Source organism: Heteronotia binoei, chromosome 13 (genome assembly GCF_032191835.1).
Source record: "Heteronotia binoei isolate CCM8104 ecotype False Entrance Well chromosome 13, APGP_CSIRO_Hbin_v1, whole genome shotgun sequence".
Taxonomy (NCBI): domain Eukaryota; kingdom Metazoa; phylum Chordata; class Lepidosauria; order Squamata; family Gekkonidae; genus Heteronotia; species Heteronotia binoei.
Genome location: NC_083235.1, coordinates 18,938,833 through 18,965,584, shown reverse-complemented (window position 1 = coordinate 18,965,584; position 26,752 = coordinate 18,938,833). Strand labels below are relative to the sequence as shown.

General features: G+C 45.4%; 1 protein-coding gene across 2 annotated transcripts; it reads right to left on the bottom strand.

Annotated features, from left to right (window-relative positions):
* Positions 1–778: 778 nt before the first annotated feature.
* On the bottom strand, positions 779–26,350 carry DSN1 (DSN1 component of MIS12 kinetochore complex). 2 transcript variants are annotated; one of them, XM_060251997.1, is made up of 12 exons: positions 26,261–26,350; positions 23,947–23,983; positions 21,557–21,617; positions 20,180–20,533; positions 16,305–16,378; positions 15,234–15,306; positions 11,647–11,734; positions 11,220–11,279; positions 8,267–8,338; positions 5,760–5,907; positions 3,721–3,808; positions 779–1,070 (listed from the first exon to the last, which is right to left on the bottom strand). In XM_060251997.1, exons 1-12 carry the CDS (start codon positions 26,287–26,289, stop codon positions 988–990), a joined length of 1,167 nt encoding a protein of 388 aa, XP_060107980.1. In that variant the 5' UTR covers positions 26,290–26,350; the 3' UTR covers positions 779–987. The 2 variants fall into 2 exon arrangements, with proteins under 2 accessions (XP_060107980.1, XP_060107979.1); XM_060251996.1 differs by having other exon boundaries at positions 26,058–26,325.
* Between the last annotated feature and the right edge of the window lie 402 nt (positions 26,351–26,752).

Below are 26,752 nucleotides of genomic sequence, written 5' to 3'. Positions count from 1 at the left end.
AGTCCCCATACTCTTTCAGCCTGCTCCTCTGGAATTCTGACAAAGTATGGCCTACACAGCCACAAAACGGCAGCCACAGGAAGTGGCGCCAGCCACAAAATGGCAGCTACAGTTTACCTGTGGTCACACAGTGAAGATCGTTATGTTGTGATGGAGGCTGCTGCCAAAGCAATGTTTGTACACGTCTGCATAGCCAATCAAATCCCCAGTGGCCAATCAGGAGCCTTGCAGGACAAAAGCCCCAATTAGCCCCATCAACTTCCTAAAAAAACTTTGTAGGCAGCACGAAAGGTGTTGACGGACACATTGGGAACCCCATGATAGGTTGCTGCTGCTGCTGCCCATCAGGTTTATACTAGAATCCAGTGACATTGCAAAGCAACCCCAAGAAAAATTATACCAAAGTGTCTGTGTAATCAAGACCAACTCAAAGAACTGTTATAATCTCTTGCTATGTTTGCCAGTTTAGTGTAGTGGTTAAGTGTGCAGACTCTTATCTGGGAGAATCGGGTTTGATTCCCCACTCCTCCACTTGCACCTGCTGGAATGGACTTGGGTCAGCCATAGCTATCGCAGTTGTCCTTGAAAGGGCAGCTGTTGTGAGAGTCCTCTCCGCCCCACCACCTCACAGGGTGTCTGTTGTGTGGGGAGAAGATATAGGAGATTGTAAGCCGCTCTGAGCCTCTGATTCAGAGAGAAGGGAGGGGTATAAATCTGCAGTCGTCTTCTTCTGTACCTCATAGGATGACAGCAGTGGACTTCCCTGAACACTGCAATGGATGAGACGCATTTCTTTTTAATTAAAGTGTTGTCAGGCAAGGGTGTGCCCCAGTACAAAAAGTGTTTATACAGCTGCCATGCCGCAGATGTGGGGCAAGAATGCCACCCCTCCAGGCGTTATAGCTCGAGTGAGGCAGAAGAGAGATGCACACATGCAGCAGAAACAGTGTCAGAAGCCAATCAGGAACACAGCTGCCAACTTGAAGTTTAAGGTGCAGATGGAAGTGCTTGGGGAAGCATGAGCAGTTTCCGGGCTGGAGAGTTTTCCAATCCTTGGAAAGTCCTTGATCCTGAAAAGGGAGACCAAAAAAAAATCCCATTACCTATCTCCACATACCCCACTGCTTAACTGAACAAAGCAGAGAGCAAATAAAACGGAGCCAATTCATTAACCTGTAAGTTTCCCCCTATGTGGAAGAATACCTGCCATTTTAAGAAGCCTAATAATCAAGAGAGGCCCTATTTCCTAGGGACAGAGCTGGTCTCCTCCACACCACCACTTTGTTTCTTACACACAGAACTACTTTGGTTAATCTCAGTACAGCTTGCCTTCTAGATAACATTCCTTTTTGGCTAGGGTCTAGAGCAGGGGTGGCCAAACTGTGGCTCAGGAGCCACATGTGGCTCTTTCACACATATTGTGCGGCTCTCGAAGCCCCCATCACCCCATTGGCCAGCTTGGAGAAGTCATTTCTCTCTTTAAATCACTTCACCAAGCCAGCTGGCAGCTTGGAGAATGCATTTAAAGTTAAAGTTGCTTTATTTCCACCTCTCCCCCCCTCCCGGCTCTCAAATATCTGATGTTTGTGTCTTGCAGCTCTCAAACATCCAAAGTTTATTCTATGTGGCGCTTACATTAAGCAAGTTTGGCCACCGCTGGTCTAGAACTTTACACACATGTACACAGAACTGTCGAGTCACAGCTGACTCATGGCGACCCTGTAGGGCTTTCCCAAAAGCAAGAGAGAAGTTCAGAGGTGGTTTGCCATTGCCTGCCTCTGTGCCATGACCAATGTTCCCTGTAAGCTGCAGAGTCTTGTGAGCAAAAATTCTACTTTGTGAGCTACTGGCATTAAAGTTGTGAGCTACTGCATCAATTAAGTGTGCTCTGGGGTCGTCCTTCCTGAGCCAAGACAAAAATGTGTGAGCTGGAGGCTAAAAATCTGAGAGCTAGCTCACGCTAACTCAGCTAAGAGGGAACACTGGTCATGACTCTGGACTTCCATGGAGATCTCCCATCTGCCAGAGCTGACCTTGCTTAGCTTCTGAGGCCAGAGAAGATCGGGCTAGCCTGGCCCATGCAAGTCAGGGCCTAGAACTGATAAACTTTTACCTATCCAACACTGAACACAAGAGGAGATCTATTCCCCTGATCCTCTCATAGCTTGAATCGGTCTTGACTACCACGTTATCATTTAACCCTGTTGTTAGTCTAACCCACTGACAAACAGGCAACCAGGAAGGGAAACTTCTGTAATGCTGGGGAAACAATTTGTTCAGGAATGCGTGCTATTACATTCTCAGCACAAGGCTCTCAAGGTGACCTGTGTATAAGCCAGTATTCCAAACAACCCCAGCCCATTAAAACCAACAATTTCTTAAGCAGCTCAAACCCAACAAAACCGAACAGGAACAAACAGAAAATATAAAGGGGTGGGGGAGGGAATGACATTATCAAGGGCAGAAAACACTGGTGGGCTAGTAACTATCACTTCTACACGGCACCATACAACCAGTACTGAACAATTCACAACACACACACACAGATTTAAGACTGAGGAAATATGCAGGACTTGAGAACTTTGTCACTATCATCTGAAGCTCACTGAGGAATAATATCGTAAAAAGCCAAATAAGAGAATCAGGTTCAAATATGATTATACAAATCTACCGTAAGTGAAAGACCAGCAGCTAATACAGGGATGGCCAAACTGGCTCTTTCACGCATATTGTGTGGCTCTCAAAGCCTCCACTGCCCGTCAGCTGGCTTGGAGAATGCATTTAAAGTTGCTTTCTTTCCACCTCCATCTCCCCATCTGCCTGCCTTCCTTGTCTTGCTGCTCTCAAACATGTGATGTTTATTCCATGTGGCTCTTACATCAAGCAAGTTTGGCCACCCCTGGGCTTGTAGCTATAAAAATCACAGAATGGCGATAGAATATACCCCCCCCCCCAAAAAAAAGTCTGTGGGAATTACCAAGGCTGGATCAGACTCTGTATCAGCCCCCCAGCAAAAAAATTGATGTAATAAAGGTTAACAGCTCTAGACCAAGGAAAACAACAACAAAGGCTAAAGAAGTGGTGCATCTGTCTGCCCCATGCCGCAATTATTGCGTTATATTTACAGAATTATAAGACGTTGCAATAACCTGTCTTGAAACTCCATGTGAAAGGCAGATTATAAAGCATCTTTGTATCTGTTGTGTCTGGAGAACTCAATGGAGTCCAAATGCATATGTTTAACAAGGAAGCACTCCCACAATTTTCACCTGCACCTATATCTTTTTCCTGTATATCGGGATGCCCGACATGAAGCCCTGGGCACACTATTGCCCACCAAATGTTTTAGGAAGTGGGCAGGGCCAGATGAGGCCTTCACCTGGAAAGACTTCTGACTGGCTGTACAGATTTTTAAAGACCTGGCTTTGGCAGAAACAGCTACCATGGCAGAAGGATCTTCACTGTGTGACAGCAGGTAAGCTATGGCAGCCATTTTGTGGCTCGCTCCACCTGCGGCAGCCATTTTGTGGCAGCACCCCACCACACTGAGTCAGAATTCCAAAGGTGCCTGCAGGCTCAAGAAAGTTGGGTCCATACCTTGGAAGAATGCTATGCACAAAGGACTGGGAATGTATCTTAGACTCTGCTCAGCTGTCTAATGTTGAGTTCTCTTAGTTAAGAGGTTAACCAACCCTGCCCTTTGCTTGTCAAAATGCTTACCAAGTTGCCCTGATAACTTCTGGAGATGCCGTGCATTGTCGTCCATAAAGGCTTGAAAAACGTTTACTGCCTGATGGATTTCATCCAGCTTGGAGACATGCAAAATATTTTAAGATGGGGGAAAAAACAATTAGGCAATCTTAAAAGCGACATCAGCTTCCTTTGATGGAAGCCATTCAAGGCAGATGAGACTAGAGCAGGGATGGACAAACTGCAGCTTGGGAGCCACATGTAGCTCTTTCACACATATTGTGTGGCTCTTGAAACCCCCACTGCCCCATCAGCTGGCTTGGGGAAGGCATTTGTCAGCAGCTTGGAGAATGCATTTAAAGTTAAAGTTGCTTTCTTTCCACCTCTCTCCCTCCTCCTCCCCCATCTATTTGCCTGCCTGCCTTGCCTTGCAGTTCTCAAACACTGGATGTTCACGTCTTGCGGATCTTAAAACATGTGACATTTATCCTAGGTGGTTCTTAAACTTAAGCAAGTTTGACCACCCCTGGGCTAGAACAATTCTTCACAACTGCTCAGCAACAGCAGGAAATGCAGAAGCTGCCTTCTCCCTAGGCAGCCAGCCCCAACTCTCACTTGCCTTCATTCCGACGGCTTGCTATCTCGCAAAAACTCTTGGCTACCAGGTCTTTTAAAACAGATCGTCCGACTGGACTTGGTAGGCAGCCTTTTTGTGGGCTCCTACAGTCTGAATACTTTGGCTTGCACAGAGACCTCAAGGGAAGGGGGTCAGTTGCTCATTATTATCACGGCTGGAACAGTAATGGGGTCTGGGCAGGCAGTCCACAGGAGACTCTGTCAACGGCAACCTCATTCGAGGAGCCTTGGTCTTGTTCCATCGGTGCTCTTGAACACGCCACGGATTCCGCAAACATCTGACCATGACTAGCCACACGTTCAAACTATAGCATCCTACAATGCTGCTCGGTATGACTTGCACAAAGCCTGGGAATCCCAGCTTTCATTTTTTAGTAGTGATATATCTGATATTGTAGAGAATGCCCTGAAGGTAAACTGTAGCTTCTTACAAATCAAAGGCAGCAAACTTCTATCCTTTGGCATATGCAATGCCCAGATCTTTTGAAGCAGTTTCTCTACCTCCCGCAAACTCCGATTTACCATGTGTCTAAAAACGTTCCCTCTAAGCTGCAGAGTCTTGACGGTAAAAATTCTACTTTGTGAGCGACTGGCATTAAAATTGTGAGCTCCTGCATAAATTAGTGTGCTCTGGAATAGTCATCCTTCCTGAGCTAAGACAAAAATGTGTGAGCTGGAGGCTAAAAATCTGTGAGCCAGCTCACGCTAACTCAGCTTAGAAGGAATGCTGCGTGGAAGCCCACTGCCAGTTCAGCAAAGTGTACAATAATTGTAAACCACATTCAAGACATACAACTGGAGGGAAGGGCAGGAGGAGGGGTGGGGAGAAAGAAGAAGAAAGCAGAAAGAAAGGGGGGAAGTTCCCCCCAGAGAAAGAAGGAAAAGGAATAAATGAGAAACGAATGCCGACAGTTGAGATGGTGAAAGGAACAGTGCAACGAGGTAGGTGTTGACGGAGTGGCGGTTAGGAAGAAACTGAGTAGGAGAAGCGCCTTTCGCTCACTCCAGGCATGCGCAGTCGACGCCTGCTCCCCAAAGCGGTGGGAAAAGTGCACCAAAAAGCCTACGGCTAGCTATTGGAGTCTCCGAGGTAGGGATCATGACTGAGCACAGACCCACGTGTGGGACTGCGCAGAGACTACGATGAAGATCCAGCTGGTACCTCTGCCAATAATTTAAACCCATCATTGTGAGTCCTATCCTCTGCTGCAAACAGAGGCTAGGACTTGCAATAAGTGACAGCGAAAGTTGACCATATTCCTCATTAAAAGCTGCTCCATCTGACAAAGGAAGCTTTGACTGGTGAAAACTTGTATCTTGGAAAATTCTCTTGGTCTTTTAGGTGCTACTTGACTTGAAATTTGTTCTTCTCTCCTTATGATTCTGCCTTTCAGTGCCGACACCTCCGGTTCTCATTCTGGCCTGTTACTCACCACTAGCTCCATGGAGTCAAAGAGCTCTCCTTGAGAGTCCAGGATTTTCTGGTAGTCTGGTTTGACTTCAAGCACGTGGGCCTGTGAAGATCCAAGATAGCTGACGGGCTCCTCTGGTGCCAGCCTCAGCTTGCATTGCTGCAGCTGGCTTGAAGACAAAAAGAACAAGATTCAACAAGCTGGTAGTGCATGGTGGGCCCAGGCAACAGTGACTTAGCTCTTGGGAGATGATGCTAGGCCAGAGGTAGCCAAACTGTGGCTCGGGAGCCACATGTGGCTCTTTCACACATACTGTGTGGCTCTCATAGAAGAAGATTGCAGATTTATACCCCACCCTTCTCTCTGAATCAGAGCCTCAGAGCGGCTTACAATCTCCTATATCTTCTCCCCCCACAACAGACACCCTGTGAGGTAGGGGGGGCTGAGAGAGATCTCACAGCAGCTGCCCTTTCAAGGACAACTCCTGCAATAGCTATGGCTGACCCAAGGCCATTCCAGCAGCTGCAAGTGGAAGAGTGGGGAATCAAATCCAGTTCTCCCAGATAAGAGTCCACACACTTAACCACTACATCAAACTGGCTCTTAACATGTGTCTAAAAATGTTCCCTCTAAGCTGCAGGGTCTTGTGAGCAAAGCCCCCACCAGCTTGAAGAATGCATTTAAAGTTAAAGTTGCTTTCTTTCCACCTCTCTGTCCCTCCTCCCTCATCTACTTCCTTCCTTCCAACTCTCAAACATCTGATGTTCATGTCTTTCGGCTCTCAAACATCTGCTGCTTATTTTTCCTCCATTGTGCAGGGGGTTGGACTAGATGACGCTGGAGTTCCCTTCCAACTTTATGACTCTATGTGGCTCTAACATTAAGCAGGTTTGGCCACTCCCTGTGTTAAGCCACACCCATTGCTTTCTCCTACACTGTCATTGGCTGAGAACAAGATGGACCTGGCTTTGAGTGTTCATTGAGCTTCACATACATTATCATCTCAGAAATCCTCAATAAATAGCCTGAATAGCCCAGACTAACCTGAGCTTGTCAGAGCTCAGTAGGTAAGTAGAGTCAGCCATAGTTAGAACTTTGATGGGAGACCACCAAGGAAATCCAGCATTGCTGTGCACAGGCAGGCAATGGCAAACCACCTCTGCACGTTTCTTACATTGAAAACTACATGAAGTAACTCCATGGCATCACTAAGAGTCTTTGGGGAGGGATGGTGGCTCAGCGGTAGAGCATCTGTTTGGGAAACAGAAGGTCCCAGGTTCGATCCCCGGCATCTCCAAAAAAGGGTCCAGGCAAAGAGGTGTGAAAAACCCTGGAGAGCTGCTGCCAGTCTGAGTAGACAATACTGACTTTGATGGACCAAGGTCTGATTCAGTATAAGGCAGCTTCATATGTTATATGACTTGATGGCACTTTATCATTGATCCTAAGGCAGCAGAATCATGCCCCCTATGAGTGGCAAAGACCACAAGAATATAGCTTCCTACAGTCCTATAAACTAGAACTCCAAGTGAAGAATAAATCAAATTTACACAAGTTATTTCCTTGTACTCAATTATATATAGCGAATGGATGGCCAATATCTAAACCACACAAAAATATACAACAGGTCACGTCAAAGTTTAGAAAAGGTTGGCTACTTTATACAAGTAATTACATGTGGTTGATTTTTTTTTTAAAAAGAACAGACAGTGTGGTTAAAAGTGTCGTACCGGTATCTGGGAGGCCCAGGTACAAATTCCCACTCATGCCATGGAGGATTGCTGGGTGACCTTGGGCCAGTCACACAATCTCAGCCTTGCCTACCGTACAGTGCTGTAGTGAGGATAACACGGAGGAGAGGAGAAGGATGTATGCCGCTTTGAGTCTCCATTGAGGAGAAAGGCAGGGTACAAATGAATTTAAAATAAATACAAACAAAAAACATATCAATTCATAATTCACACATGACTGAAAAGAACAAGTCCATCAAAATATAATGTGTGCACACACGTGTATACAGCGCTTTTTGGTACCAGGAACTCATTTGCATATTAAGCCACACACCCTTGATGTAGCCAGCCATCCTGGAGCTTACAGTAGGCCCTGTACTAAGAGCCCTGTGAACTCTTGGAGGACTGGCTACATCAGGGGGCGTGGCCGAATATGCAGAGGAGCTCCTGCTAGAGAAAGAGCCCTACTTGCATATATATATTAAAAAACACACGTATACATGTACATGTAAGTGTATATATGTATTGATGTGTGTATGTATATATGTATACACAGACACACACACAACAAATATAACATGACAAGATATTAAAACTCCTGAAGTTTGTTTTAAAGGGAGAGAAGAAACATTAATAATTTCATAAGAGTGAACAGCTAACAAATTACAACTAGTCTCGTATAGGAAAACATAAATTCACAAAGTGTTTATGTTCCAACCTCTGGATTACTTCCACAATGCTCTGATACTGTCTCTTCAATTAAGCTTATCTTAAAATGGGAAAGGTTAACGATCTAACCTTGATATTTCTTCAGCACTTCTTTGGTAAGACCAAAGCAATCGATCCCAGGCTTGATTCTCTTCAGAAAGCCTGTGGAATGAATGGTAAAAGACCAGTTTCTAGGTGTGACAGACAGTACAAAGTTATTTCAGAACCAAGGATTGTCCACAATTCTGTGAAATGAGTTGCAGAACAGCTATTGTCAAAGTATGCTTTTGTGCTGGGTGAGGCCTGCAATGTAGTTTAGGTCAGAATGCTTCTGGCTGAACTGCTCCCATACTTTAATGGTACTGCTAATGCAATCTCACCTAGGTTCCCCAAAGGTTTGCCCGTGGGTGCCATTTTGTAGGAAAAAAAGGTGTCAGAGTTCATTAGCACAATTCATTTGCATATGCCACATCCCTGACATCACCAGAACAGGTACTAAATTATACCAGCTCAGCATCTACTTTAAAATGCTGCTTCTGTTATAATTGTCATAATAAAACCTCACTGCCATCACACTTTTTAAATTACTTTCTCCTATGTGGTCACAGTGGCTTGATGAAGATTTCCATCTGTCTGCTTTATATGTTTTGGTTATTTTCCCATTTTTGTGTGGGGAAATATTAGAAAGTTTGTCAAATCTTAAGAGTTCAGCAAAATTCTCACAGGGTGGGTTGAACAATAGAGCCCAGAAGCAAGTGGTTTTTTTTTTTTGGGGGGGGGGGAGGTAAGAAAGAAAGAGCACAATAAAATGTAGAGGTTCCAGAGCTCTGCTCCTGTGAGCTCCTGCCCAAAATGAGGCTTGGGTGCTACAGAACTCACCAACGCTTTTGTTGGCAATCCTTAAGTGTTTTTAGAAAGTGGGGAACTCTAATCCGACAGGGCTTCTGACGGGCCAATAAAGACTTAATCAGCTACAAAAACAAAACTGCCATCACAGTCTGTTTTCTTCTCTCACGAGCTTTGCTTTGTACTCTCAACCCTGTTCAGCTTCCTGGGTATATGACTCTGCTAGGGATGCCAGTCCCCAAATGGGCACGTTCACGGTCAATTACTGCAGAAATTATTTTGCATTCTTAGAAGAATCGAGTAAAGTGCTCATAAGTGCATAAAAATCATGATAATACACTTGTAATACTGTAAAGACAGTCACAATTCACAAGATGCAGACCCAAACAGTCATAAACCATGTTCCCATATAAGCCAAAGCTTCAAAACTGTCTCATATGCTTATCCGTTTGCAAACGGATAAGCTTGTAAATGGATAAGCATATGGGGCAAGTCTGCAAACGGATAAGCATGTGGGACAATTTTAAAACTTTGGCTTATATGGGAACGTGATTTATGACTATTTGTTCAGATCCGCATGTTGTGAATTGTGGCTGTCTTTACAGTATTGCAAGTGTATTGTCAAGATTTTTATGCACTAATAAACACTTTATTCGATTCTTCTAAAAATACAAAATACTTTTTGCACTAATTGGCCATGAGCGTGCGCTTTTGTGGATAGCTTTGTAGCACAGTCTCCTCGTGTGCGGGTAGTCCCCAAGTGGGGGCAGGGGATCCCCCAATTCCATGGGCTCCAGCCTGACGCTAGCCAGGTGGCCGGCGGGGGGAGGCTCCACTCCCAAGAGCCCCTCTCCTTCCCCTCCTGCAAGGAAAGAGAAAAGAGTGGGCGCTGCACTCACCTGCTGTGCAAGTGGGAAATTGCAGGGCAGGCACACGCAGTGGCTATTCTTTCCAAGCAGGGTCCACCAGCTCCTGCCAGTAACTTTGCCTCTTGCAGGGCAGGCACATATGGCCCTCCCTCCACCATTTAAAGGGAAGATTCCCTTTAAATGGTTGGGGGAAAGTGAGGGGGGGGTGCTGTTTCCAGGACATGATGACATCACTCCGCCCCTGCTGGAATGCCCCCCTGTAGTGCCCCTGCCAGGGAGAAGACTGCACCAGGCAAATTTCTACAGCAGTCATTTTATGATTGTATCCATCACTCTGTATCTGAATTCCAAAAAAGCTGCAGATCCCTAGCTCAGGGGTCTCCAACCTTTTTGAGCCCGCGGGCACCTTTCAAATTCTGACATGCCACAGACACAAAATGGCTGCCATTGGAGGCGGAGCCAGCCCCAGAATGGCTGCCATAGCTTACTTTCAGCCACCCCGTAAAAGATCTTTGTGCTGCATTGGCAGCTGCTGCCAGAACATTTTTTAAAAATCTGTACAACCCATCAGACCTCGGAAACCTTGCTGGACAGAAGCCACCCTGACTCTGCCCGTTTTGTAAAAACACTTGGTGCCCACCAAGAAGGGCAGCTGCGGGCATCATGGCACCCATGTGAACCACTCTGGGAACCACTGATCTAGGCTAGACCTGAAAGGCATGAGAAGAGAGAATTCGTACCACAGGGGAACTAGATAAACTCATGGCCAATTCCTCATTTCGTAGCCCTGGTGGAGACTGGCAGAACTATGTTGCACTGGGCACAAGCACTGCTATAAGTACAGTCTTAGTGACAGAACATAAAATATCAGCATTCAAAACAAAGACAAGGACCGATTTTGCACTATGCTTGTTCTGAGTGGAGAGCCCTTTTGCTACACGGGCTTCTCTCCATTTCCGCACAAGTTGCCCTGGAGCTGCGAGCTGATGCGCCGCTATTCCGCAGCAAGCGAGATCCTCTGACAAGCAGTTTCCACTTGCTGCGGAATAGCGGCACACCAACTCGCAGCTCCGGGGGAACTTGTGCAAAAATGGAGAGAAGCTCCAGTAGCAAAAGGGCTCTCCACCCCGGAACAAGCATAGTGTGAAATCGGTCAAGGAGAGAGTGAACACGTGATTCTTTAGTAGGCCAGGACTAAGTATCTGCAGTTTCACAGGACCAAAACTGCAGAATTATACTACCAGCTATCCAGTGATCAACAGCCCTGTGTTTCATTTCCCTAAATGCCTGTGATATTGCAAACACCAGTTGGCGGCTCATACTCTTACCTGGCTATATTCTCCTTCACCGTAGTCAGCGATGCAATTAAAACAGGATCTGATGAATCGCTAAAATACAGAAATTTAGACCGTTATGACAGCGTGGCAGAAGAAATCTTCACAGCTTCAGTGATGTTCTGACTTGCTATATACCCTGCCTTCTTTAGAAGGCTGCTTGCACCGTTTCCCTTCCAGATCCTAAGGAGACTTGCTCTCACACTTAGCCTCAACAGTGCTATCGCATCAGGGTCAGCTTTCTGGCCGGTCACTGGTGCCAAGCAGAAAAGGCAGCTATTAGCTGTGCTCACTCCATTTGAAGACGGGAAAGACAGGAGGGGCAAGACTGAGAGCAGGTATGGTCTTAATTGCAAGCATGTCTGAAAGTAGAGACGGTTTTAATAGCCAACCGGAGTAACCAATAGGAAGCAGGAATTACCCTTTGGGTTCTTCAAAGCATTTTTGAAGGGTCCCATCTAGGTCCAGCCTCTTGGTACAGAATCTCAGCTCTTCTGAAATCTCATTCACTGAAAGCGGAAGAAGGGACAAAACAAGATATGTTGGATTCTAAGTTGCACCAATGGAGGAGTGCTTACAGACGCAAACTTTGACTTGTAAGTACCCACACTAGGAGGCAATGTCAAAGGGGAGGCCTTGTCTGCTATGCTCAGTTTGCTGGCCCTTCAGGGCGGCTAATTGGCTGCTGCATGGAGCAGGGTGCTACAGCTGATAGGCCACTGGCCTTGTGCTCTTATAACCTTCCACTACTGTCTATCATCCCCCCATCCACATCCAAATCTGCTCTAAGAGTCAATTGAACAGTAGGAACAATAAGAGCAGGACAAAACAGAAATCTGCAGTGGTATGGAGGGAATGTCACTGAAAATTGCCTACCCTTTTCCTTGTGGGAAGAAGGACCCTCTGCAAGTGGAAGAGGAGGTTAAGAAAAAGGAATTTTAGGCTTTGGCTTGTGGGTTATGTCATCTAAGAGTGATTAAAAAAAGTTTGCTCCTATGCATGTGCCAGGGAACCCCTGGATTCCTCAGTAAAATGAAAGGCAGGCAAGCTTCCTTTAAAGACACCTTAAATCCTTTAAAGATTAATTCTGTCAATCTTTTCCTGCAACATATGACTACACAGGTGCAACTGGTATATTCTAGGGAGTCCACAGGGTTCATTTAGGATGACAAGCCCGTGTTCTGCATGTAAAGAGCCCTAGATTCCATATGACAACACAAATGACCATATGACAAGGATGCAACTGGTAATCTAGGGGCTACTCAGGGTTAATTAAAGATGACAATGAGCTAAAAGCCCATGCTGTGCATCATGCAAAGTGTCTAGGTTCCATATGGCCACATATATGCAACTGGTATATTTTAGGGCATAGGTGTCAAACTCATAGGTGGTGGGGGCTTTGTAATGAGGGATGGATCTAACATAAATGGAACTTTGTGGGGCTGGGCCATGCATGTCATAAAATGTAATGCCGGGTAACAGAGATAAAAACTTTATAAAGAACAGAAACACAAAGGGTTTTTTTTTAACTTAAAATACAAATGTGCTTAAAACTCTTGCAATGTTTTGTTTAAAATGGGGGAATAGTGGGATTTGGCAATGCAATTTTAAAAATAAAACAAAGAAAAAGCATAAGGATCACAGCAAAACCTAAAAATATAAAATGCTCTGAGCCTAAGAAAACATGAGATGGCTGGACAGTGCAAGCTTCTCCCCCCTCTCTGGATCTACTCAGATTGGCAATGGCTCTCTACTGTAATATTCCCCTTTGGCTGTGGGTTCCTGGGTTAGAGTCCTCACTAGGCACCAGTTCTGAGGTCCATTCAGCAGAGCTAAGCTGACTCAAAGCATCAACCCTTTATTTGCAAGGACACGACTCCAGGATGCAACAGCTTCAGCTAGCCATAGGAATGCTGAAAAGTGAAACTGAGCTCCACTCCATTGAAACACATTGCAGCACGAAGTTGCAAGGAGAACATGGAATGGATTTTCCTACCTCTCTGGGCACAAAGGCCTTAGAAAGTCCATTCCACATTTTCTTTGCAGCTTTGCAAGCCCAGAATTGCTTCCTGCTACAGCCAGCAAAGACAAGGCAGAAGGAACTGAGAACTTCAGAGCTTCAAAGGGTGAAGACAGGAGGGGGAGGAGGCGGGAGAAACAAGCCAGGGGCCTGATTAAAGCTCTGGGCACACTGGTTCTGACCCATGGGCCAGACATTTGACACCCCTGTTCTAGGGGGTATGCAGATTTCACTTAAGATGACAATGAGCTAAAAGAAAAGGCACTACTGGGAAAGATCAGAGCCTGAAAACTTGGAAAGCCACTGCCTGAGAAGACTCTAGTACAGGAGTTGCAAAACTTTTTAATGTAAGGGCCACATAGAATAAATGAACATCAGATGTCTGAGAGCCATGTGAGAGGGAGCGGTGGAAAGAAAGCAACTTTAAATGAATTCTCCAAGCTGCTAGCTGGCTTGGCAAAGTGAGAAATGCCTTCTTCAAGCTGGTTGATGGGGTGGTGGGGGCTTCAAGAGCCACACAATACATGTGCAAGAGTCACGTTTGGCTCCTGAGCCACAGTTTGGCCACCCCTGCTCTAATATATGGCTTAGAACATTCTGCATTCTACAATGTGCAAAGAACTTCAAGAAGATACTTGATAAACAAGTTCAGATGGAAAAACTTTTCTAGAAGGCTGACAGGATGAAACCTGCTATGTAACGGTATAAACATGCAAGTCCTGCACAGCATTTCCTTTTAAAGAGAGTGGCATCCCACTTGGCAAAGTCTGTCTTTGCATTCTCAGGCAGTGAGCCAGAAGAGAAGCAAGATTTGAGTCCACTATACTTTGAACACCAACAAGATTCCCAGGGTATAAGCTTTCAAGAGTCAAAGCTTCCTTGGCCAGATACAAGTAGGAACGTGGAACTCTGAGCCCTTGTATCCCAGTCAGAAGGTGGGAGGGGTGTTGCAGAGAAGGGAACCAGGATGCAAACAGACAATGCAAAATGTCATCAGCTTGATTAGAGCAGGGGAGAAATGCTTAGGGGCAGAAAATTAGCATCTATAGCAGGGGTGGCCAAACTTGCTTAACATAGGAGCCACATAGAATAAATGCCTGAGAGTGGCAACGGAGGGAGCAAAGGAGAGAGAGGTGGAAAGAAAGCACCTTTAATTTTAAATGTGTGGCCTTTTCTAGGCCTATTTTGGCCTTTGAGAGAGGAGTCTTTGGGACCAGGTCTGACCAAGGTTGGCCAGGTTGACAACTGCCTTCTCCAAGCTGGCCAATGGGGTGGTGGAGGCTTGGAGAAGAGCCACACAATATGTGTGAAAGAGCCACATGTGGCTCCTGAGTCACAGTTTGGCCGCCCCTGATCTATAGTGAGATAAGCCAGATCTGCAACTGGACTGGAATCTTGCTCTTCTACTGCAGACCAAAGTGGCTACTCAGATAGACCAGAAAAGATGATCAAGAATGAAAGAAAAGAAAGATTAAAGAAAAAACAGGGAGATACGGTGGAAGGAAAGGCCAACACGAGTTCTTTGAATACTCTGTACAGCCCATTCACCTGACCAAATCATCAGCTTGGAGCAGCCATGACGGATTTTTAGCCTGCTGTCTCCCAGTTTCCTAACAGGCTATTTCAACTCAAATGGACACTAACCTGGCTCCTGGAATACTGTATACAGTTCTGGTCACCATATTTTAAAAAAGGACATTGCAGAGCTGAAAAAAATACAGAGGGCAACCAAGATCATTAGGGGTTTGGAACACCTTCCCTATGAGGAACAGCTGAGGAGTCTGGGACTTTTCAGTTTAGAAAAGAGATGACTGGGGGGAGGAGGGACATGATTGAGGTTTATAAAATTATGCATGTGGTGGAGAGTTTACAAAGTGATTTTTTTTCTCCCTCTCCCAAAATACTAGAACTCTGCAGTGAGACAAGCTAGATCTGAGACTCTTAAAACACTCTTCCTGCGATGCTACAGCAAAACCCAGCAGACCTACCTTTCCGTTCAAAGGTTTCAGCATTAAACCCTTTAGTATGCTTTAAGGAATCCTTAAACTTCTGGGCAGCGTACTGCAGGGATGAAGAGAAGACATATTTAGGAGCAATTTTTTTGGGCTGTTCACCATGCCTATCTCTGTGCTGTTCACAGAGATAAGAGCCATTTTCATGTAGTGGTTAAGTGTGCGGACCCTTATCTGGGAGAACCAGGTTTGATTCCCCACTTCTGGGCAGCATACTCCAGGGATGAAGAGAAGATAGAGACATATTTAGGAGCAATTTTTTTGTGCTGTTCACCATGCCTCCCAACAGAGATAAGAGCCATTTTCATGTAGTGGTTAAGTGTGCGGACCCTTATCTGGGAGAACCAGGTTTGATTCCCCACTCCTCCACTGACAACTGCTGGAATGGCCTTGGGTTAGTCATAGCTCTCACAAGAGTTGTCCTTGAAAGGGCAGCTTCTTTGAGAGCTCTCTCAGCCCCACCCACCTCACAGGGTGCCTGTTGTGGGGGAGGAAGGTAAAAGGAGATTGTAAACCACAATGAGACTCTGATTCAGAGGAGGAGGAGGAGGAGGAGATGACTGCAGATTCATACCCCGTCCTTCTCTCTGAATCAGAGACTCAGAGCGGCTTACAGTCTCCTATATCTTCCTCCCCCACAACAGACACAGAGAGAAGGGCAGGGTATAAATCTGAGATCTTCTTCTTCTTCTGTACGATTGTCAGAGCGATTAGAGAGCAGAAGAACCACTCAGAAACTAACAATCATTGCAGACTTCTCAGCACAGTGGCTTGGCGATGGCCAATGCCTGTATTCTCAAGGACCCACAGTAATCTGAGGGTCTGAAGCTGCACCCCTTCTCAGGTGGGGAGGGCTCTGAAATAAAGTAACTGATATGGCACAACTTGGGAGCATAGCTGATATACCGCATACACGGTCCGAAAGAGAGCTGCGTTTGGATTTCCATTGAAATCAGTCTTACAGAAGTCACACTGCACAAAATTCTCCTACTCCTGAATAGCCCAAAGACCTTACAAATTGATACGAAGGATCCTGGGCTGCCTTACCTGAAAACTGGAAAGGAGAAGCTGTGCCATCCTGTCCTTTTCCGGCAAGTCCCGGCTGATGGCTTTACTCAGTTCTGAAAATTAAGCAAGACACAACTTGGATTCCTGAGCTATTTGTTGGCTATTTTAGAAGCATTTCCAGCGGTGTATGCAAAGCTGACAGTCACATGTCCAAAGGGTAACTGGCTTCTGATCTCAATTCCGGTGGGGAACCGTGTTGGTCTGAAGCTGCAGACTAAAGGTGGAGTCCAGGAGCACCTTGAAGGCCAATAAAGTTTTATTCCAGGTATATGTTTTTGGTTTTGCTGCTGATCAGATTTGTCCTCTCAAAAAACATATTTCCAATTTATATCTTCGTATCAACTACATAAAAGGTAAAGATAGTACTGTAGTCTAAACCAGGGGTGTTAAATATGCGTTCCGGGGGCCGAATCAGGCCCCCGAACAACTGGTTGTCTTTTGCTTCTTTCTCCTTATATCTTGCTTCCTTCTGCATAACAGCTCGCTTTGCAAGGCTTGCTCAATCACACAGCAGAGCTATTGAGCCAAGCCTCTCTTCCTTCCATTGGCTGAGGCTCCTCCCCCCGCAAGTCCCCAGGGGAAGGAAGGAAAGAGCCACAGCTTCCTTTGCCCAATTCCCTGGGTCCCATGGGAAAAATACAAAGAAAAGCATCTTAAATGAGTGCTAACATTTTAAGCATGTTTTAAGTTGTTTAAAAATATATATTTAATTGTGTTTCTGTTCTTTATAAAGTTTATATCTCTGCAACCTAATCTTAAATAGGTACACACATGGCCTGGCCTGACATGGCCCGGCCCAACAAGGTCTCATTTATGTCAGATACGGCCCTCATAATTAATGAGTTTGACACCCCTGGTCTAATCTCTCTGCTCACAATCTGAGTTCGATCCTGGTGGAAGCTGGGTTCAGGTAGCCAGCTCAAAGTTGACTCAGCCTTCCATTCTTCCGAGGTTGGTAAAATGAGCACCCAGCTTGCTGGGGGGGTGGGCAGGAAATGTAGATGATTGGGGAAGGCAATGGCAAACCACCCTGCAAAAAGTCTGCCACGAAAACGTTGTGATGCAACATCACCCCAGAGTCGGAAATGACTGGTGCTTGCAAATGGAACTACCTTTACCCTTTTTGTCAACTGCATGCTTATAGGCAGGACTTTTTTTGTAGCAGTAACTCATTTGCATTTTAGGCCAACCCCTTGATGCAGCCAATCCTCCTGGAGCTTACAGTAGGCCCTGTACTAAGAGCCCCATAAGCTCTTGGAGGATTGGCTACATCACGGGGTGTGGCCTAATATGCAAAGGAATTCCTGTTGCTACAATAAAAAAAGCACCCTGCTTGTAGGTATCCGAATAGTTCTACCATACACTCAAGCTAACAGGGCATTAGCAGAGTAGTATTTCTACTGCTCCTGTTCTCAAGATCCCTCATTTCTACCAGCAGAGGCCCAATTACATAATCAGGATTAATGGGGAGGTGGCCCTGGATAATTTCCACCAGATTTGAATTATTTTAATTGTACCACCACTCCAAATTGAGATTACACTAGACAGGGGCTTTCTTTCTGGATGCCAGTGGCATATAAAGTGGCATATAAAGTGGACCTTATGCAAGGAAATAGCTTGCCATTCCCGGCTACCAAGAAGAGCTAATCATCCATGCGCAGCTAGAACCTACATTTGCTCCAGTTCTTTGGACAGAGGAAAATCCCTGTATGGAAGCACATACAGTCAGGGCTACGGGAACTGCACTGGCTGCCAATAGTATACCAGATTCGTTATGTGCTGGTTACTACCTTGAAAGCCCTATATGGCCTAGGACCTGCCTACCTTAGGGACCGTCTCTCCCCACAAGCTCCCCAGAGGCTACTTCGATCTGGATTTCAAAATCTATTGGAAATCCCCAGGCCGAAGGAGGCCAAACTAAAGGTCATCAGAGAGAGGGCCTTCTCGATTGCAGCCCCCCCACTGGTGGTATCAACTGCCAGAGGAAGTGAGGGTCTTGCGGAACCTTCCGCAAGGCCTGTAAGACCACTCTATTCCGGTTGACTTTTAATTGATATGGAGCCTATATCGTAGAAAACGGAAGAGATACCATCGCCACTGAAACATATAACATCAAAGTGATTAGCACCAAACTAATTTTAAAGTGTTTTAATAATAGAATGTGTAATTTTATGTATTGTTTTTTAACTGTTTATTGTGATTTTATATTGTGAGCCGCCCTGAGCCTGCTTCGGCGAGGAGGGCGGGATACAAATCAAATCAAATAAATAAATTGTACATCAGACAGTCTTAAAGCGACTCTTCTGGGGGAACGATCACAGAAGCCAGACTTGTTCCCAACAGCTGTCTGCTGCAGAACTTACTCCAGGACGTTATATGGCATCTACATCTCCAAGCTAAAACCTCTAGCATAGGGGTGGCCAAACTGTGGCTTGGGAGCCGCATGTGGCTCTTGCACACATACTGTGTGACTCTTGAAGCCCCCAGCATCCCCTCAGCCGGCTTGGAGAAGGCATTTCTCTCTTTAAACCACTTCTCCAAGCCAAGCCAGCTGGTAGCTTGGAGAATGCATTTAAAGTTAAAGTTGCTTTCTTCCCACCTCTCCCTCCCTCCATCTATGTGCCTTCCTTCCTGTGTTGTGGCTCTCAAGCAACTGACGTTTATTCTATGTGGCTCTTATATTAAGCAAGTTTGGCCACCCCTGCTCTAGCACGAAGTTCCCCACTAATTCCAATCATTCTAACGACGGGGCTGCAGGCTGGAACCGGCTGTTTCACAATGGAGGTTCTTCAGAGGTTCGAAACGGGGTATTATTCTGTGCCATACATTTTACAATCATTCTTTACACATGCCGAGTCAGAATGAGCTGGCTCCTCATCCTAGATGCCAGGAAAGGCAGATAGAAATGCACAGGAAGAGAATATTCTGAGTCACCGTGCGCTTTACTGTTCAAAATGAACTTTTCATGCGAACAACACACTGTCCCATTGACCACTAACTTTCAGCATGTATAGTGAAGAACCATGCAAGTTACACAAGCTCCGTGCTTTTCAAACCAATAAGGCAGAGGCAAAAGTGGGAAGAAGTTCAAATGCAACACATGTTTTTTTACATAAAGAGACAATCTGCTTTAATTCCACACCCACACCACGAGGTTACAGAACTGAGGACCAACTGTGAGAATACATGCCCTCCCCTCCCACTCTTCTTCACCCCTTGGGAGTCATTATTTTGCACCTTCCCTACATTAACTATTGATGTGCCACAAATGCACAGCTTCAAATACGCAACCTTAATAAACCAGAGACTGTAATCCTAATTTGTGGGGGTTGTCTGGAAACCAGAATCACATTACCGTCAGATTGCACCAGCACAAATCTAACAGGAAACCATGGAGGGGAGTCATTTCTCATATACAGGAAATATACTTGAGGCTGATTCCAAACATCAAATCATGTCAGATGAGGTGGAATTCTAGCAGGAGCTCCTTTGCATATTAGGCCACATACCCCTGATGTAGCCAATCCTCCAGGTGCTTACAAAAAAGAGCCTTGTGAGCTCTTGGAGGATTGGCTACATCAGGGGTATGTGGCCTAATATGCAAAGGAGCTCCAGCTAGAATTCCACCCCTGCACGTCAGCAAGGAACCAGAGTTGTATCCCCGCTGAACCTTTCAGAAGTCTCAATCAGGTTAAGCAAACAGGAGTCCCATTCAATGGAATTCTCACGTCCTGTGTAAGTCTGTTTTACAGCCATGTACATTTGAAGGCAGCTCATTAGGAATTTGGAAGTGGAAAGCTTTATCTATCTGGTTCTTAGCCAGCTTAATCATCAGGGTGTTCTGGGAAACCTACCAGTAACATCTGTGTGTAGAGGCGGCAGCGACTTCCGGCGATTAGCATCCTGTTTCAAACTGCGGCGACTCAAGGACGGGCGGGAGACTCGCGGGCTGGGGAGCTGCCCCAAGGAAACATTAAAGGATGTAGAAGCCTTCCCAACATCAGGATTCAGTTGCTGGGGAGACATTCTCCTAGGGCTGGGGCCATAATCCTCAGCCTTCTTGGGACTGGGAGGCCGACGTTGTTTTCTCTTGCTAGTCCCAGAGGCACTGGTCCTGGCGTCAGCTGGAGCATCGCATGTGGAACTAGTCATTCCCTTTGAGCTGAGAAAATGCGCAGCTTCCATCTTCTCTTGGCTGGGGGGATCCTCTAAAATAAAGGGGGAAATACCACTCAATGCTGCAAATTAACACAAAGCAAATCAACCCACTGACTCAGGAATCTAGCACAGGGGTCTCCAATGTGGTGCTTGAGGGCTCTGTGGTGCCCACCAACACCTTCACCCACCAAGAGTTTTTAGAAAACTTTTGCCCAGCAAGGCTTCTGATTGGCTGCACAGGGTTTTTTTTTTTTTAAATGTTGCTTTGGCAACAGCTGTCACCACAGCACAATGACTTTCACTGTGTGACTGAAGTTTAAATTGTTTTGTGGCTGGCTCTGCCCCCAATGGCAGCCATTTTGTGGCTGCGCTCACCAAACGGTGTCAGAATTCCAAAGGTGCCTGGAGGCTCAAAGAGGTTGGGGACCTCTGATGTACTGGCACAAAAAAAGGCTGTTTTCCTTTTAAAGGTTCCAATAGATGGGCCTTGCAGGAAAGACAACAGTAAAATAAATAGCTAAAAAGGGTCTTAACTTGTACAACAGCAAAGAGTACAACATATGCTCTTACGTTGGAACAATATTTTGACCTTCCTGCTGAAAAGAAAGGGGCAGTGAAACAAAGCTACGAAACAAAATTATATTTTAAGCAGCCAAAGAGTAAAATATAATGAGAGGAAGGTGGGGCGTTTGTCACGCTCCATGAAGTTCCCGAAGTATTTTCTTTTTAAACATTTCTCTGTTCAGTCTACACCAGGGGTGGAATTCTAGCAGGAGCTCCTTTGCATATTAGGTCAAACACCCCTGATATAGCCAATACTCCAAAAATTTACAAAAAAGAGCCCTGTAAGCTCTTGGGGGATTGGCTACCTCAGAGCTCCTGAGAGACCCCTGGTCTACACGCTGATTGGTTGAGTACAGTTTTCGTTCAGGCAAGGACGAAGCAAAATGGCACAATGGTTCAAAACTAAGCTTTTCTTCAATAAACCTTTTATTTAACTGCCCTATTGGTGACAGTAGACCAATGCCTGTATTTCATATGCAAAACGCTTCTAAGCATAGTAATTCCTTTACCTAACGCTTCAGAACCACCTGCTCCACCTTCAAAGCCCAGCTTCTTTTCTCGAGAGGAGGTCTAAACAAAAATAGTTATATTTTTGGTGGTATGTAACAGATATTTAACAAAATAAAACAACCCTGCAACTTGCTTGATAGCTCAGGGGCAACGTTCCCTCTAAGCTGAGTTAGTGTGAGCTAGCTCACAGGTTTTTTTTGGTCTCCAGCTCAAACTTTTTTGTCTTTGCTCAGAAAGGATGGCCCCGGAGCAAACTAATTTATTCAGTAGGTCACAACTCTAATGCCAGTAGCTCACAAAGTAGAATGTTTGCTCACAAGATTCCACAGCTTAGAGGGAGCACTGCATGGGGAGGGGGAGGGAATCAGATATGTAGAATACTCCTTATGCTTCCACCACTAAGAAGGCACACAGTGTTTCGCCTTGCCTGTCTGACAACATTCTTCCTGCTTCCAAGATTTTCAGCAGACTGGCAGTGAGTTAATCTTGCAGTTTCTCTTCAATTGACTTGTCTTTATTTGTCAAACTTGACTATCTCATACGACCACCAGAATTATTTGTGATCCAACACACGTTTGAAGTAGGCTTCCCAAACCTCCCGCTCTGGCGGGAGACTTCTGGGTTTGCAGCCTCATCTCCCGCTCTTCAAAACTCTGGAAGAGGGGGTGGGGGGTGGAGGGGGGGGGAGAACATACCTTTAGGCTTCATGTTGTAGAACTCCTGAGCCGTTTGCAAAATGTCTGCCCCTTTAAGGCTGGGCAGGAAGCAGAAAGGGCTTCTGAGAATGGCCCCTCCCTTTCTTTGCTTTCGTTTTCACAGGAAGTAGAGTTGTCTGGAGGAAGATCTGGTAAGTGTGTGTGAGAGAGAGGGAGGGGGCACGAGATTCCCTAGTTTGGAGGCCCTCCCCCCCTTTAGAAAGCGTGGGGGGGAGAGAAATGTCTACTAGGCACTCTATTATTCCCTATGGAGAACGATTCCCATAGGGAATAATAGGAAATTGATCCGTGGGTATTGGGGGCTCTGGGGGGGCTATTTTTTGAGGTAGAGGCACCAAATTTTTAGTATAGCATCTAGTGCCTCTCCCCAAAATACCCCCCAAGTTTCAAAACGATTGGACCAGAGGGTCCAATTCTATGAACCCCAAAATATGGTGCCCCTATCCTTAATTATTTCCTATGGAAGAAAGGCATTTTAAAAGGTGTGCTGTCTCTTTAAATGTGATGGCCAGAACTCCCTTGGAGTTCAATTATGCTTGTCACATCCTTGTTCTTGGCTCCACCCCCAAAGTCTCCTGGCTCCACCCCCAAAGTCCCCAGATTTTTCTTTAATTGGACTTGGCAACCCTAGTTTGAAGTTAGATCCAAGCTGACCGTCAGCTTCTGTTTCAAAGTGTGTACCACCAGTCCCTTTAAAATGCCATTTTCACCTTGGAGTAGGGCAGAGTATTGGCATCCCCAGACCCTGTATTTCCCCAGATTCTGTCCTCTTTATTTAAACCTCAAATATCTTGGACTGCCACTACAGTATGACTAGGATTTCTACCTTTTTTCCTCTTAAAGGAAGCTGTGTTTTAAACAGCTAAATGAGATGCAGAAACTCAACAAACGCAGGACCTCCTGAAAAAGCTGTGCTGGTTGAATGCTTGCTCTTGGGGCTGCCCTTGAAGACTATCTGGAAGTGACACTTGGTGCAGAATGCTATGGCCAGAATGTTGACTGAAGTGAGTTGCAGGGATCATATTATTTCAGTCTTGTTCTATCTGCACTGGCTCCCAATTTGCTTCCAGGGACAATTCAGGGTGCTGGTATTGACCTTTAGAGCTTTACACACACTGGGACCAGCAGCCCTTAATGGCAGCCTTCTCCCATATTACCCAACCATTCCAGTCATCTTCAGAGGCCTTGATCTGGGTGCCCGCACCATCTGAGGCTGGATAGGTGGCAACCCAAGAAAAGACCTTCTCAGGTGTGGTACCAAAGCTCTGGAAATTTGTGTGTCTCCATCTATCATTGTCTTCCACCAGTGGGTAAAGACTTTTTTGAATCATTTAGCACATAAACCACTCCAATAAACTCTTTTAGCCCTCCTCTCTGGTTGTGTTTACATGGGTGTGTATAAATTCTGTTGTCAAGTTTTTATATATACTTAAAAAGTTTGTTTTAAAATCATGATGTTCACCACCTTGATGATTCTACCTGTGTACAAAGGTGGTATATAACTGTTTTAAATAAATACATAAAACACCACAGCACATTTAAATAAGTACCTACATAAAACACCACAACACATTTAAAGGCTGTTTCTGCATGGAAAAATGTGCCAGCCTTAAGCACAGATTTAGACTTACTTAAACAGGAGATGATCCATACACTTTAAAACTAGTTCTTACTTGTTCAGTTTGCTCCTTTGGAAGGCTCACTTCTGCGCTGAAAAGGTAAAAAAAAACACACACACACACAATAAGTCTTCTAAGTCAATGTTTTTCACCAGCCCCATCTTTCTCTTGCATTTCTTTCTACCTAAATTTGTGCTTCTCAGTTTGTGGGGCAAGACCTGAAGTGGGCTGTGGCTTTCTCACAGGTGGGTCATGAGATCAGGTGGAACTAGATGGAATGAAGTCAGCAAGGAAAGGATGCTCTGGAAGGCTTGAGGGTAGATATAGGTTTCTTTTTGCTTTATCTGAAAAAAAAGCTATGAATTCTAGCTTGCTGCTCAATAAGCTATCAATTAATAAACACTAAGCACAAATAATGCAATATAAATAAGCTCAGTGTAACATGGCTGCCCGCTTGGAATTATCAAGGAAATGAGGGCTGCAGGAACTCTTTCATGCAATCCCATTTCCTTTGTGTTCATTTGGGGAGGGGGAGAAGCTGGTTTCCCAGTTGCATCAAGAGAGAAAGCAAGACAACTGTTCTAAAAAAAAAAAAAGCCTCTTATTTCGCATCAATCCCAAATGTAAGTTCCTTAAAACATATACCATGCATAATTAATCCAAATTCAATACCTGAACATTATGCATAGTAATTTTAGAAAGGCTATCCCTGGATGCTCTTGTCAAGGCCCAGAAAACATGGGTTGCTGGCAAGAACAGTCAGGAACAAGAATACATTAAGTACCTTTCTCCATCCATAGGAGCAACTGACTCTGTGATGAGTGTCTGACATATAGTGATGTACACAACAGAGCTCAATCTTTTCTCCCTATCATGCTGGATCAAAAAGGCCAAGGAAAGTCAGGGTGACCCAGAGAGTCAAGGAAGATAGTTTCTGATATGGCAACTATTTAGAATTTGATAGTATATAAACACACCAAAATGCAAAAGTCACGTGAGGCTGAAAGACAATTTTATGGTACCAGGAAGGACCCAGTGTGATGTGAAGCATCCCAAAACCTCCTGGGAACAGAACCAAAGTTTCAACTATAGAGTCTAATTAATACAGAAATTGAAACAGCACAGGATTAGCATAAGCAGTGGGGAAGGCAATGGCAAACCACCCCATAAAAAGTCTGCTGTGAAATCGTCGTAAAAGCAACATCACCCCAGAGTCAAAAATGCCTGGTGCGTATACAGGGGACTACCTTTACCTTTTTAGCATAGGCAGATGACTGAGATTCAGTCCAGCCCTAATTTCACAATAATGATGCAACATTCTTGAATTTCAAGTGAGAGGAAAGTATGGCACAGTTATTTTGTAAGTGGGGCCCCACGACACAGAACAAAGTTAAGAAGTGGGCACAACTTCAGGAAGTTTGGGAACCACTGGCCAAAAGCTACCATGCTTTCCATTTGCACTGTCACTTTCAACCAGACTTCACAGTGTTTTGCAAAAGATCCAGGGTTCCACTGAATCACACACTGCTTTCCAGACCCCCTGGAGATACCCAACTCATATTTGTGTGGAAAGGGACAACCTCAGGCACTGTGGCTTCTTCAAAAACATTCCAAAGCCTCATGCAGAAAAGCCCACAGACGCATTGAGGAAAGCCAACTTACTGACTTTGACACTATTTGGTACCTGATTCTGGAATACCTTATCCTTCAAAAATAAATGCCTGAAAATTGCAAGATCATCACAGTTATAATGGAAATAAGAATGCTAACAATACTAAGATTAGAGAACTATAAGAAATTATATTAGCTCTATTTTTTGTAATTAGAGATGCAAGTAGTTACTGCATAATAGTTAAGTTAGTAATAACCTTATTTTCATATCTTTTATATGTTACATAATTGAATATTAACTGCTTTTGAGTACAACAATGTGCATGAAAATGCTACCGAATTACCTTATGACTGAATGTGATAATTGTTTGCTTGAAAATTATAATAAAAGCTATGCTTTTAAGGCTTGCCAACCTCCAGGTGGGGCCTGGATATCTCCCGGTATTACAGCTTCTCTCCAAGAGACAAAGATAAGTTCCCCTGCAGCATACGGCTGCATTGGAGGGTGGCCTCTACGCCACTATAGGCCACTGGGATCCCTCCCCAAACTCTACCTTTCACCATCGAATCTCCAGAAATCTCCCATCACAAAACAGGGAAAAGGCGGGACGTTCACAAAACCACTTCTCCGTCTCAGTACACGCAACTCCTCTAACTCCAGCAAGCACGCAAGCTAGCGACGCAACCTTGTTGGCTCGCTTCCTTCCCCATCCCCGGTTGTTCCCACCCGCCTCCCCAAAGAAAGCGCTCTAGTCACCCGCCCAAACGAAGTTCCTCCAACTCCATCCCGCGGCTTCCGCTCGATTCAAGCCGTCCCGCCACGGCGCAGGCGCCCTAAAGCCCTCCCTCTGTCCAATCGTCTTCCCAAGGAGGGCGTTGGAGCCCGCTCGTTACCGCTCAGGCGCATGCGTGCCCAGTAACTGTGGCAACAGACAGTGTTTGGGGGTTTTCTTTGTTAACGAACGACAGTTGCAGGCCGTTACGTTGTCTTCTTAAAAGGGCCTTGCTCGGGGTTGGGATTTTGGGAAGGGGTTTCCTCTGGGCCGGTCCGGCTGCGTAGAAGGTCTAGAGGTTGGACTTTGACCCTGTTTTCCCGTTTCTTTTTGAACGTCTTAAGGGGGGGGGGGGGGGGAGAGAGTCCACATCTGCAAAAATGGCAGTTTAACCCCCCCCCCCCGAGCTGAAATCTCAACAGAGCGGGTCGCGTGGTTTTTAAAGAAACTGGACCAACCCAGTTGGTTGTATTCGA

What these genes read in the sequence shown, in the direction of transcription:
- DSN1 (XM_060251996.1), bottom strand. Translation starts at nt 26,089, where the DNA reads ATGGGAGATTTCTGGAGATTCGATGGTGAAAG. An exon ending in TCTACACACAGATGTTACTG is followed by an intron (nt 16,379 to 20,179) that starts GTAGGTTTCCCA and finishes CTTAATTTTCAG; the next exon opens with AACTGAGTAAAGCCATCAGC. An exon ending in TTCTCCTTTCCAGTTTTCAG is followed by an intron (nt 15,307 to 16,304) that starts GTAAGGCAGCCC and finishes TCATCCCTGCAG; the next exon opens with TACGCTGCCCAGAAGTTTAA.